The 13,264-nt window shown below is 48.6% G+C and overlaps 1 protein-coding gene across 6 annotated transcripts in view; it reads right to left on the reverse strand.

The window, feature by feature from the left end:
- TIAM1 (TIAM Rac1 associated GEF 1) overlaps positions 1–13,264 on the reverse strand; it is a 163,406-nt gene that overhangs the window by 67,680 nt on the left and 82,462 nt on the right. For all 6 annotated transcript variants that reach the window (XM_064643904.1, XM_064643900.1, XM_064643899.1 and 3 more), the window contains one exon: positions 8,655–9,637. In XM_064643904.1, the coding sequence (XP_064499974.1) occupies positions 8,655–9,626 (972 nt within the window). In that variant the 5' untranslated portion in view covers positions 9,627–9,637. The remainder of the gene's footprint in view (positions 1–8,654; positions 9,638–13,264) is intronic.

Below are 13,264 nucleotides of genomic sequence, written 5' to 3' on the forward strand. Positions count from 1 at the left end.
CACCAAGCAGAAAGCATGCAGCAAAGAAAAGAAAGCACACTTCCTCCAAGACACAGAGATGGGGGAAGCCGTGGGAACAGCAGGTCTTGGCATTTTGCAGACACAGCAGGTCTCAGTCCATGGGGAAAACAGACGGAATAAACAGGGGCTTTGTTGCTCCGACTGAAGATTGCTCTGTGGAGAGCAGGGAGAGAGGCACGTCGAGACCACTGGTTGGAGGAGGGAACTAACCAGGCCCTGGGACTGTGATGTGATGGGGAGATCGGGAAGCACAGTTCCCACCAGTATCTGGGATCCCCTATGCTGCTGAAGGAGACAGAGCAGCACCACTCCTTACACTGGCAGTGCCACCGTATCGGCTGTAGGTGCCCAGGGTTTATGAAAGCAGGCTCAGCAGACAGGGATGAAGGGAAAGGTGGAATAACTGATGCCAGCGAGAATCTGAATGGTGCCATTGTTACCAACAAGGGCACAGTGAGGCCCAGCAATCAGGCCACGTGCCAGGGCAGCTACCACAGCCCCCGGAGCATCCGAGTGAAATGAACTGGAACGAGTTATCACAGCCCCATCAAACTGCACAGAACAATTCAACCGATGAACCAACTGGGTAAAATGCTAGTGGAAGAATTAGCAACCCACTTAAATATATGTGTTTTCTCCACATAAACACTGGGTTTCAGGCAAAACAAGCCAGTAGGCAACGAAGCTGTAATGCAAGCTACATCAGGCTAATGTCCTTGGTGTTGTACCTTTTGCATACTCACGTGACACTCATACACTGTATAGAACCATAAAATATGCTGAGTTGGAAGGGACCCATCAGGATCATTGAGTCCAACTGCTACATAACATTTGTTAAATATTTTTTGCTAGATTTAGAAGATATACAGGGGGGGAAAAACCTTTTGCTTTAGAAAAAATGCCTACTTTCAGCTAGCAAAAACCAGGAGAAAAGTTTTGGGGCATGTCCCCTTGTTGAACATATTTGGTGCTGGCCTCTGCTAGCAAGAGACCACTGGATGGGATAAGCCTTGCCAAACTCTCTGGCTCATAACTGGACACAGAGCACTTGCAATACACCAGTTCACTTCCCAAACTTCCATCAGCAGCCCTGCTACAGACACTACTGAAATGCCTTGGTGAATCACCTTCTCCTGCCCCACTCACAGCAGTGATTCATGGCCACTTGGGGGCTGATTTAGCAGGGAAAAAAATCTTACTTCCCTGATATAAACAGCTCCTTATGTGGCTAATGCTTCTCTCTAAATTAATCATTAGATTAAAAGTATGACTGAGTGGGTTTTTTCCTTGGAAGGGGGTCCCTCCAAGAGAATGCATATCCTTTGTTCCCCGTCCTGTTTAGCAACAGAGCAATCAGGTGCTCACGGCTCAGCAAGAGCCTGAGATTGCACACAACCTGTCTGGCTGCTCCTTAGGCAAGAATCACAGGATACATTTCAAACGGGTGAGCAGCCTGATGGTTTGCATGCTTTTATGTGACTGTGTCCCTTTGAAGCTCCCATGTACAAAAAGATTGGCCTGATAAGTGTTTTTCCTTTCTTTTCAGTACTGACTCCACCATCATTTGCTGGTCAAGGAATGGCTTGCTGAAAATCCAAATTAAATCCTTTCTCCACAGTCACATGAGCACCTGGTAATGCATGAGGAGATTGATCTGTCTTGAAAAGATGTAAAAGATAGCAAGAAGCAAAAATAAATCATAAAATGCAACTGAAACCTGAGTGGGAGAAATGGGTTGAATTGAAACCCGAGTGGGTTTTAAAGCTGTGGTGGAGAAACACAAAAGCAGTTCCACAGCTCAGTTTGCTGTTGGATTGGTCAGGTCTTGTTTACACCTCCCAGGAGGGCTCCCAAGTTGAGTGAGGTACAGCTACAAGCCAACTCCAATTTGTATGTGGACACCAGGCTGAGATGGTGGGTTTGTTTGGGAATTCAAAGAGATGGGATACTGATATGGACAAGCAGCTTTGGTTCCTACTTCTGTGCACTCACTGCACTGGGCAACAGCTCTTTAGATCAAGATATAAAGAAAAGAAACAAAATAAACAAACAAACTCTTGAATGTGTCCTCACAGCTGCTCAGAGGGGTTTAATAAGCAAGCAGGTTTGGGTCATGGTTCTCTGAAAGCAAGTTTGCTCCCTACAGAAAAGGTCCTAGCCTTTGGATACTTCTGGATACTTCTCCTAGCAATGAGCTTCAGTCTTATTACAAAAGGATGAATCACAGTCACAGGTTTCTGGGCAATAATTGCTGGGAAAATCTTAAGGCATGGATTTCAGTGGATTTGGTTCCAGGATTCCTTCATGAACTTGCCTTGGTGAGTGCTGTACAGAGTAATTTGGCACCACGGAAGGACAGACAAGGTGCCAGGCACCCAGAAGATACTCAAATATGGGAGTATCCATTCCCCTCCAAGGACCCTGGTTTTCTTACCTGACTTAGATGCCCTAAAAAGCAAATTATGGACCCACAGGGACTCCTGCAGCAGTCAGGAAAGTACAGCCCTGGAGTCGTGAGATAGAAAGGGTTGAAAATGGAACTGTCCCCCACAAAGCTGCAGGGAAATGCATGTGACAGCTTCACCCTTCTCTCCAAGGTGGAGATCCAAAGTAGATAATTCCATGAAGGAGAATCAAGCTCTAACAGGGTTAGGTTATTTTTGTTCACTGAAGCCAAGAAGAGGCAAATCTTCCTGAGAAATGCAACAGAGAGGGCAGATATGGGAAAGGGGCTACTAGAACAGCAGCTTGAAATGAAAACGTATCTGGGAGGAGTTCACCTGAACAACCACCCAATTTAAGGGAGCAGGGAAATGCCTGTCATCTGGGATGATAACTAGTCACAGGATCACATGCTGAAGCTCTCTGGGAAGAAACATTTCGATGGAGCACTTCACTGGAAAGGATCACTCCTGCAAACTGCATCCATCTAAGTAAGCACAGCCCAGCAAACAAGCAGCTGGGACAACCTGTCTGTGATTTTTGAGTGCAAAATAATTAAAACTGAAAACATGCAGCGTGTATAACTGTACTGAGAATACAATTATTGCCACTGGCACAAGCACTTCAGACGTATAAATGACAAAGTATTACTGTTTAGAAACAACCCATGCCTGAATGGAGCTAGATCAAATATCAGGAGTGGTGACTTGCTTTCCCTTGGCTTTCGACCAAGAGCGAAGGAAGAAAAACAAATTAAGATCTTTGAGGGAGTATCAAAATATTTGCCAGTGAAGACCAAAACACCAATTTTCACATGCTCCTTTCCCTGAAAATATTGGGGCAGAGTTGTGTGCTCTGAAGGGAGTGACTATTTGCTTTAAAATACCTTGAAGAGGAAATACCTGATCTAATCTCCTCCGTGTGGGAAGGGCAGCCCAGTGACAGAGCAGGGAAGACCTTCCTCCAGGCTCACTCTGAATCCACTTCCAGTCAGCCAGGCTATTTGGTCTAGACTTTAAATGGGGCTGGTCATTCACACCCACCACACCAGCACCCAAGATGTGGATTCACAAGGAGTTCACACGGGTGCAAGCTCAGGCTGCCACAAAAGCGTGTGGTTTCCCCTTCCCCCAGCCCATTCCCAGCCCTTCCTTCCCCTGGGAGCCCTGTGGCTGGTGGCTGGAGGCAGAGACATTTGGGTTTAACAGGGCTGTTTGCCTGGAGGCTCAGCACAGTGACCTGTGCTCCCCAGGGGGATTCAGCTCCATGAGCCACCTGAGCCAAACCTTCCTGCTCACAGATCTCCAGCTTCTGGGAGATTTGGCTCAGGCTGCATCCGAGACCTTGGGAACAACCTCTGTCTAAAAGGCACTGCGGGAACCAGGGCTGGAATCAGTGACATCCACACTGCAGCTGCAAACCAGGAACAGCTTGATTTTAGCTACTTACTAACCTACGTGTCATTAATTACCATTTAACGATGCACGACTTTGTCTGTATTTCTTTCCTTGATTCCATCTGGAGTCAAACAACTAAGATTAAAGGTCTGTGTCAGTCTGATTAGGAATCACACTTAGGTTGAAAACAGCCCTGTTTTCCAGACTACAGACAGGGTTGCTTTAATAGGAGCAGAGCTTCAGCTGCTGGAGATGCTCTGCCTGGAAAAGCCATGGCCAAGGAGGGCTATAAGAGTAGGCTGGAAGGTCACAAGTGCTCTGCAGAGAGTGAACAGGATGCAGGGGAAGCCAGGAGCAGAAAATTATTTCATAAAAGAGAATTCATGGGGGACAGGTCAACCCAACAGCCTTGGATGCATTCCTTGCACAGGAAGCTCAAATCTCCAATCTTCTGCCCTAAAGGAAAGTTCACCCCGTACTCTCCCAGTTTCTTTCTTCTTTTCCTGGGAAGCTGGTAGTGGGGGATCAAGGTATTAGGCTGGATGCTGCTTTCATGGAACTGACCCAGTGTGGTCCTTGTACATGTTGAGGTGACATCCTCTATGCCACAAAACCATTTCGTGAAAAAGTTTCACACAACTGAAACCCAAGTATCAGCTCTCTGGAGTTCAGCCATCCTATGGAGCATAATGGGACACTATAACCTGTTACAAAATTCCCTGAGATAGTGAAATAAAATAATATCGACTGGAAAGACTATCTAATTTTAGACTGGCTTCTCTGTATGCCCTGATCTAATTCCTACAAAACCCCTTGGTTTCATTTCCTGCATATTCTGCAAAAATTTTTTTACGTAGGATTTCATTTTTTTTTTAAGGTTTGAGGATCCCAAATTCCTTCAGGCTACCTAGAGAGGCCTAAAAATAGTAATAAATTTGAAGAAAATTGGACAAAAGGGGATTTAACACGCCAAGGATGCAGCCTGGGGCTGGCGCTGAAGCCGGTGCAGTTTCCAGGTCAGTCGGGCAGGAAGTTTGTTCCCTTTCTCCCTTCTCTGTTTCACAACTAACACTGCACTGGACACGGTAAAAAATCCTTTGCTTTCCCTGCAGAGCTGTTGCTCCTTCTCAAAAGTCCTGTAAACAAACTGGAGTGCCCCATGGGAACACTGGAATTGAGTTTTCCAGAGGAAATCAAAAAGCTCAGGGAGGAACAAGGGAAGGAGCCATCCTCCTTGTGAGAGGGGACCACGGGGAAACACTTTGGCCACTGTGTCCCCCTGGATTTTACAGCACACAGGGTCCTCACCATGCTCTAAAAATGCTTGTAAAACACCATCAGTCCCCTGCAGACATGGAATGGAATAAGGAGGTGGCAAGACAGGCTTGGAAGTGGCACAAAACCATATCTCAGTGTTCCCATCCTCTAATTCAAGGAATCATAGAAGGGTTTGGGTTGGAAGAGACCTTTAAGACCATCCACTTCCACTCCCTGCCATAGGCAGGGACACTTTCCACTGGACCAGGTTGCTCCAAACCCCATCCAACTAGGCCTGGAACATTTCTAGGGATGGGGCAGCCACAGCTTCTCTGGGCAAATTCCCTTCTTGAAACTTCAATTAGGGCTCGTAACAGCAGGGAAACAGTGGGTTACATTTGTCCCTGAATATCTATCAGGAGGAGCAGGAGGAGGAGGAAGGAGTCTCCTGCAGGCAGATGTTTAGCTACAAACAGGAGACAACAGGGCCATTTCACAAAATCTGGATCCCAACAAACAGGCTGTAGGATCCTGGGGATCTCACAGCCCACAGACAGAACAAGCTGTATCCAAACAGTGTTTGTCTCCCTTCAAGCAAAAATGGGTGAAAATGTCAGCCAATTAAGCCCTTTCCACCTACATCACACCAGCTCCAAAAGCCCAACATGATCCCAGCAGAGCTCTCCGGGAAGTCTCGCTCAGCAGATCCGAATCCTTAATGTTAAAATGTTAGGAAGCAGAGCTGCTGCGTGGGTGCCCCAGAGCCACCCTGTGAGCACTAATCGCTTGTGCACATTGAATGTAATTATCTCTCCATAAAGCTCTCCTCAATTAGTAGAGAGTGACTCCCACCATTCAATTTAAGGTTTAAATTTGGAAGGGAGAGATTTTCTGCTGTGTTTTGGGGTTTTTTTCCCCTTTTAATGTAAGCCATGTACTTGCAAAGAACCCATGGATAAGGCATTAGAACAAAACATGTACAGCCATGATTCTGGCACCTTGTTTCTGTGACACATTCCAGGATGAATTTTTCCAGTGGTGAGCACAGCACAAAAAATACAGCTAGTCACAACTTCTAGTGAATTTAACATATAGAAACCATGGTGATGCACAGAACTAGACTAGTCAAAAGACACATACAAGTGACTATCAGGACCTTCCAGGGCAGCTGGGACTAAAAAACTAGGCAAATATCCAAGCTACGACTTTCCAAAAACTGAAAAAACACCCCACTGACTAACACAACCCCAAATTCTTGTGAGGACTGGCAACAGAGATCTGGGCAGAAACCTCACCCCTGGCTTTGAGGCTCCATGAGGTGACTCTGAAAAAGGGAGCTACCTCTGCACTGAAACACCAGAGAGGAGTGACAGGTCACTGGCCTGGAGGCCAAGAGGGAAAACTGTGTCCAACACCACATTATACTTGGCCCTGGGTCACCTTTGTGTGGTGCCCCTGTGGCCCTAAGATGTAATTCCTATTTTGTGACATTGGGATGGGGGAGGCAGTTCAAAAGGCTGGTAAAAACACCAAGTTTTTGCCTCAGTGCACTGAATTGTTTTTGTAGCATGAACTGCTCCACAGCCTGATGACACACACGCAGGCTCTGGGGCACCGCTTAGCGTGGTCAGAGAGAGCGTGAAGCTCGTGTAGAAAGTGTTGAAACTCTGGGAGGGCAGAGAGAGATAAAAGGTGCCAACACAGTGCCAAGGAGCACATTAACAGCAAAGCAGCAAGGCCTTCAGCTCTGCACCTCAGCTCCCACCACCATCACTCTCCACTTCACACAGGGGTGATGAGTAAAGAGGAGGAAAGTGCTGAGACACTGTTGGACTGGGGACCTGGCACAGACACAGCTTGGTCACTTCCCTCCAAAGCCACCTCATCAGGTTCACCAAGGAACTACTCCTTTCACTTTGTGTGCAAATTTGGACTTCCTTTTCGCTCTATCAAACACATAATGACAGTCATTTCCCTAAGCTTGCTAAAGGGAGGCTTGGGCTAACATGACTTCACTGCTGACAAGAATCTTATACTTACTGGATGCTGCTGGGATTAAAGACTTGGGAGGAGGAATTTTGACCTTTCCAAAGCTTTAATTTTGTTGAATTTATCCGTGGTAATAATCACTGCTGAGACTCCTTATAGCCACCGTCTGCAGTCTCAGGAGAGATACATCTAGTGAAACCAGCCCCACAAAATTATTTCCCTGGGCATGGTTGAGGCCTCACAAAATACTACTTAAATTCATAACTTTCACTACCTGCCTCAAAGGAATTTTCTGAATGCCAGGACAGGCACCAAGACGATGAAAAACAAATGCTTTGCTGTTCACCACCAACACTGTTCTCCTTTTCTTGAAAGCAGGCTGGAGGCAGCAGTTGCACCTAACAATCTCCACAAAAGCTGTTACCTCCAAGGCTGCCAAGTAACATCTTTTTTTTTTTTTTTTTTGCTTGTTGTTGTTGTCTTGGTTTTTATCCTGCTGGTGCACCAAGGGGCTTTACCTCCAAAAACCAAGAGCTGATTTTGAAGCACAAAAGCTGCTGTTGTGGGATGCTGCAACATCTGTCCCAGCATGTCATTTTTGTATTTGGAAGCAGAGCATCACTACAGGTCAAACACAGCTAGGAAGTCACTCAGCGACCCCATCCCAGCAGCTCCCACGAGTCAGTGCAGCTGAGGTGGGGGCACAGGCTCCTCTCTCCTGGTACCTCCTTTCTCTCCCTCTCTGCAACTGATCTGACAGCAGAACCACTGTTTGTGGTGCTATGTAACTGCACCAGGCCAAGAAAAGCAGGGCAACTAAGAGTAAAATCCCAGCAGCAGGATTGCAGGAGTGGTGTTTGGAGGGGCACCCAACAGCAAAGCTCCTCTTGGCTCTGTGCTGTCTGTTGGAAGGATGAGGGCACAAGTCCTCCCTGGCTCGGAGAAGCAGCCTCTTCCCCCTTCATCTCCATCCCCCACCATTTCTCAGTTTACAGCAGCCCTCTGTGCGGGGACAGCACTGCTGCAGGGTGACGTTTTGCACAGATGTGAATGTCAGCTAACTGGAAGAGTGAAATTTCAGCCCAGCCAGTGTTTACTACAGAGGGGAGGGGAAACACTCACGGGTTTCTTTGCCTCCAGCCACAAGTGCTCACAGGGTGCAGGCAGGGGAGGGTGACAGGGCAGAGAGGGCAGACAGGGGGGACACAACACGCACAAGCTCCGCAGTGGAGTGATGCAATTTGGCAGCTACCCTGGGAAAAAAGGCACTGTCAGCACTGCAAAGCATGCAGGAAATTCTTTAGCTGGCAAATGCAGATTTATCTTTTCCAGAGGCAGCAGAGAGTGGAAAAGGCCCAAAGAGAGCTGCAAATAAGGAAGGAAGCAGTGATGGGATCAAGACAGCTCTGGAGATCGGCTAGTCCTGGAAACATCCCTCTTCTTGGAAAAAGGATGTTGAAGGAAAACAGAGCCTGGGAGAACCTGGAAAACCTTCTATCTACAGACCCAGCTCAGCAAATGCCACATCATAGGAGAAAAGTGTCTTACCTGAGTGGTTTTGGCCCTCCTGCCCTGCATGCTGCTGCTGTGGTTGATCTGGGGGTTGGTGGCCCCTTCAGAGAGGCAGTGTGACTTCCTGCAGGGCAGCGTGTTGTAGTTGCTGTAGGAAGAAGGCGCATCCTCGGCGGTGACCGAGGCCATCTTATGGCTCCCGATATCCGGGATGTCGGACACCAGGTTCCGGCAGTACCCTCCGAAGGCGTTCCGCGGGCCCCCGTTCATGGCAGCGCCCGGGGTTTTGGGGGAATACAAGTCACTCATGGAGTTGGCACGTTGGCAGGCGACCAGGGGCTGGGGGCTGCCCCCGGCCTCCGTGCCTGGGGCAGCCTCGGGGTCCTTCTCCTCAGCCAAGCCCAGGATCTCCTCGTTGCTCGTCAAGTGCTCCTGGCTGAGGTCGGAGAGCGAGAACTCCAGGCTGTCCTCGCGCCAGATGTCGGCGGACTTGGAGCGCTTCTTCTTGAAGCTGGTTGTGTCCATGAAGCCGGTCCCGTTGGCCGCGTACCGGTGTCCCCTGCCGTCACCCTCCGCCAGGAAGGGCGGCTCGTCGCCGTAGAGCCTGCTCTCCTCCGAGCCGGGCATGCTCTGCACGGAGGCGGCCGTGAGGACGGTGCTGCTGTCCACGCTGGGCGTCACCGACGAGTCGGTGTGGTAGGACACGGGCCGCAGGCCCATGTCCACACGGTCCACCCACATGGGGCTCCCAAAGTCCTCCAGGTTGGCCTCTGGGGCGAAGGGCTCCAGGCCGTTCTCCGCCAGGGACTGGGGGATGCTGGGCGTGCTGCTGGAGCGGGTGCTCACCTCCGAGTTGCGGTGGATGATTTTGCCGGAGGAGGCGTGGCGGGAGCGGCGGGAGGCTTTGTTGGAGAGGCGCAGGGAGCGGGAGGTGTGCTTGCGGCCCAGGCTGGTGTGCTTGTCCCCGTAGAAGGCGTGCTCCACGCTCTGGCTCTCCGCGTTCCCCATGGCGTCACAGTCTGCGAGGGGAGAGAGCGGCACCGTTACGGGCTGTGGCCAAACACGCGCAGGAAGGAGACACATAGAAACACCCACGACACCAAAACCAGCCTTTTTCTTCTTAATTACTGAACCTGTCCCAAACCCTGCACCACAGAGTCCACCGGGTCTCACAGGACCTGCTGTAACTACAGCAGCTAATCCCACAGAATTAATTAAGCGGCTGTACCAGCAAACTTAGAAATACAACTCTGTTAAATGAGAATGTAGGAAACAGCCCTGCTGGTGTAAATGAAGAGTGTAGAATTCTAGAGGGAAGGATTGAGCCTTGAAGCCTGGTGTGAACTGGAACCAGCTTAGCACCAAAGTGCAATCTCAGCTCTGCACACATTCACTCGACTCTCAGCGTCAGCTTTGTCATTCCAGCCAACAAACTCAAAAAAATCAACAGCTCTTGCTCATCTGCATGTAACAAGATGCCGAAAAGTAGAGGGATGTACACCTTTATCTGAGATTTCACTTTTTTTTTGGCCAGGAACAGCAAGCTAAAGCACCAAAGAGCAAACTACAAATCCTACCATTTGGCAGCAAGCTAATGACAGGTTTGATTTCTGGAACAAAAAAACAGTGCAACATTAAGCAGGTACAGAAAGCCCCACAAAAGAAAGCCATATTATGAAAAATAAATTAGCATGAGTGACTCAGACTATACAAAAATAACCTTTCCTTCCCACTCCCTCTGAAGCAGATAGCTAGATCCAAGTGCTTTGATCTGAGCTGGAATGCAGGGACTGGGTTTCTGTCCCCATCCCCATCCTCCTGCATTATTCACCCGTGCACATCCCGCCAGGAAACAGGTTTCCCATCCAGAAGGTGGGAGTGATGATCTGGTTCAACCTTTGGAAAACACTTTGAGGTCTGTGATCTCACTCAACAAATGTCAGAAATATTTTATAAGTAGTACTGGGTCCTTCTGGCCAAAGGGCAAGAAGAAGAATAAGAAAAGTAAATGTTAAAGTTCACGGCCATTCAGAATTAAACAGGAGATCCCGAATTACACGAGACAACTATATAAACAGTCTATCAATCTTGAACAGAAATTCCAAGGCAAAACATCTTTGTTTTGAGGTATTTCCATTTGTCTTGGCTGAAGAGAAAAAAGCTGCCCCAAGAGTAAAACAATGGAGTTTTTAATTTCTTGGGGCATTTTCCTCTCCTTTGCCAGGATGCCTGATGGGTTCTGACCCACATGCTGGCAGAATGAACGTGACCATGCATTTTCCCTCTAAATATCTAAATACACACCATTGCTACTGCACAGCACTGAATTAGCCCTACATAAATTCCATGGAAAGTGAGGAATCAATAGTATTAAACACAGGGACAGCACTTCTGCCCTAGAGGTGTACAGCAGGACTGAACTCTGCAGTGACACTTCTGACTACAGCCAGAGGACTCTGCTTCTGCTCCTCTAACCAGGGAAATGGGTCATGGCTGAGGCTAAAAGTCTGTTCAGTGCTGAAGCAACAGACACCTCCATAAATATCTGGATATTTCTGTATCTAAAATAAATAAAATCTCATTTGAAGTAAACTCCACCAGGAAATTCCCCACGTCTACTGAAATGAATGGCAGAACTCCCTTTGGCTGCCATGACTTGGTTATCACACATTGTTTAGAAAAATAAATGCACTGAAGAGAGAGAAAGTTTAAAAGAAAAGACAGCATTATCAACCCCTAAACATGGTTTAACCTTTAAAAGCTACAGCCCTTTAATACAGGCCAGAACGAAACAAAAACTCAACCAGCTTTTGCTTCTAGAACACTTTAAAGCACAAAACTTGCATTTTTTCTTCCACAGATATCTAAAACCAGGCCTCAACACTCGCCATGTTGCAAAAGGAACCCTTGGGGCAATGCTTCTAGCTGCCTCAGTTCTGAGCTCCCTGCTACCCACACTTCCAGTTGGCAGGATTTCCACGGGCTGCACAGTCTAGCAGAGCCTGCAGACATTTATCCCCCGTCTCCAGCCACACCATCACTTCTCTACCTACAGAGAAAAAGCAGTTTTTAAAGTCCTCTTGAAACCCAGAGAGATTGAAGAGTGACTCTTTACCTTCCAAACCAAAGCTGCAGAAGGGCAGGAGCATCCCCCGGCTGATGGAAGCGGCTCTGGAAAGCTGCCCTGTGCCACCACCCTGACACAGTCTCCATCCACACCAGGCAACACCTCACCCAGCCAAAAAGCAACAGAACCACAAATGACCAGCAAAGAAGGGAACAGCAGCTCAGGAACCCCTGCAGACAGCAGCAGGAATGTTTAGGGAGTGATTTCACACAATGAGAAGTACCTGCTAAGTAATTGCAAGAAGTGTCAGACTTCAAAGTAAAAGAGCTGTCCCTTTTTAATTCCAGGGATTGGCACTTCGGGTGGATCTGTCCAGAGATAAACCCAGACCTCACTCCTGCCCTAATCCCACTGACTTCCCTGGCATTACACTGCAGGTTGGTAGGAATGCTGGGCGGTGGGTGGGTGCCAGAGGGCTGCAGGCAGACGTGGTGCACTGATCCAGCTGCAGCAATACAAGACAGTGCCATCCCTGAGGCTTGTCACCATCCCCTGGCAGAGCCCATCTGCCCTGGGAGATGCAGAACACACCCTGGGTAAGGACAGTCAACCCCATCAGGTCAAGCTGAGAGGGACTGTTTGTGGGGTCCTCTGAAAGGGACCCCCACCCTACTTTCTCACCCCCATTTCTGCCTCCCCTCCACATTTCCACCAGTTACCTTGAACCAATTCAAGTGGTTCATGCAGCAGAGTCCACTAAAATAGCAGAAAATAAATCCAAGGTTAAAAAAAAATGTTTATTGGTTAGTTTTTGCTGAGCTAATGAGCTGACCTGGCACGTGCCAGGGGCAACACAAGGGTGCCCATGTGGGGACACAGCAGGGAGAGGAAGGGGCAGCACCAGTCAGAGGGGCCAGGGAAGAGGGGACAGTGGATGGCACCCCTGCATTTTCTGGCAGCAGTGAGCTCTTAGGTGAGCCCAATCAGATGTGGAAAGCCAGCCCTGAAACATGAATTGGCACTGGAGCAGGTGCCGGAGTCCTCAGCTGGCAGGAGCTGGGCAGGGGAGGGGAGCCTCAGCCTCCCCCTCCCACGGGCCACAGCAGACACCCTGAGGCAAAAGCATCTTAAACTGCTCCAGCTACGACTGCCAGATGCTGCCTGTCTGTGGCTTAACTGCATTTAGCATACTCAGTGAAAAAAATCTGTATCAAATTAAGAAAATGAGTAATATTAATGGGAGCTGCACGCAAGTGCTGGGAGGACAAAGGCTCCCCTTGTTACCTCACCCACCAAACCCAGAGGTGACCATTAAAGACCTATCAAGGGTACCACCAGGATACAACATAAATCAAGTGTGACACATCTTGATGCTTTAAAACAGGTCTGTCTCTCTCAGCCGAGGGTTGGGACGTGTCAGAAATCTGCTGTGAATTACTCAGAGGCTCCCAGACATCACACAGGCACGACTGCTTGGACACTTCTCAGCAGAAAATGTTGATTCATCAAAACCCAAACTTTTTGTGGGAATACGCTGCCTTTGACTAAGGGCTCTGAGAGGGAGGGGTTTGAAAACCAG

The sequence above is a fragment of the Pseudopipra pipra genome, chromosome 2, assembly GCF_036250125.1.
Source record: "Pseudopipra pipra isolate bDixPip1 chromosome 2, bDixPip1.hap1, whole genome shotgun sequence".
NCBI lineage: Eukaryota > Metazoa > Chordata > Aves > Passeriformes > Pipridae > Pseudopipra > Pseudopipra pipra.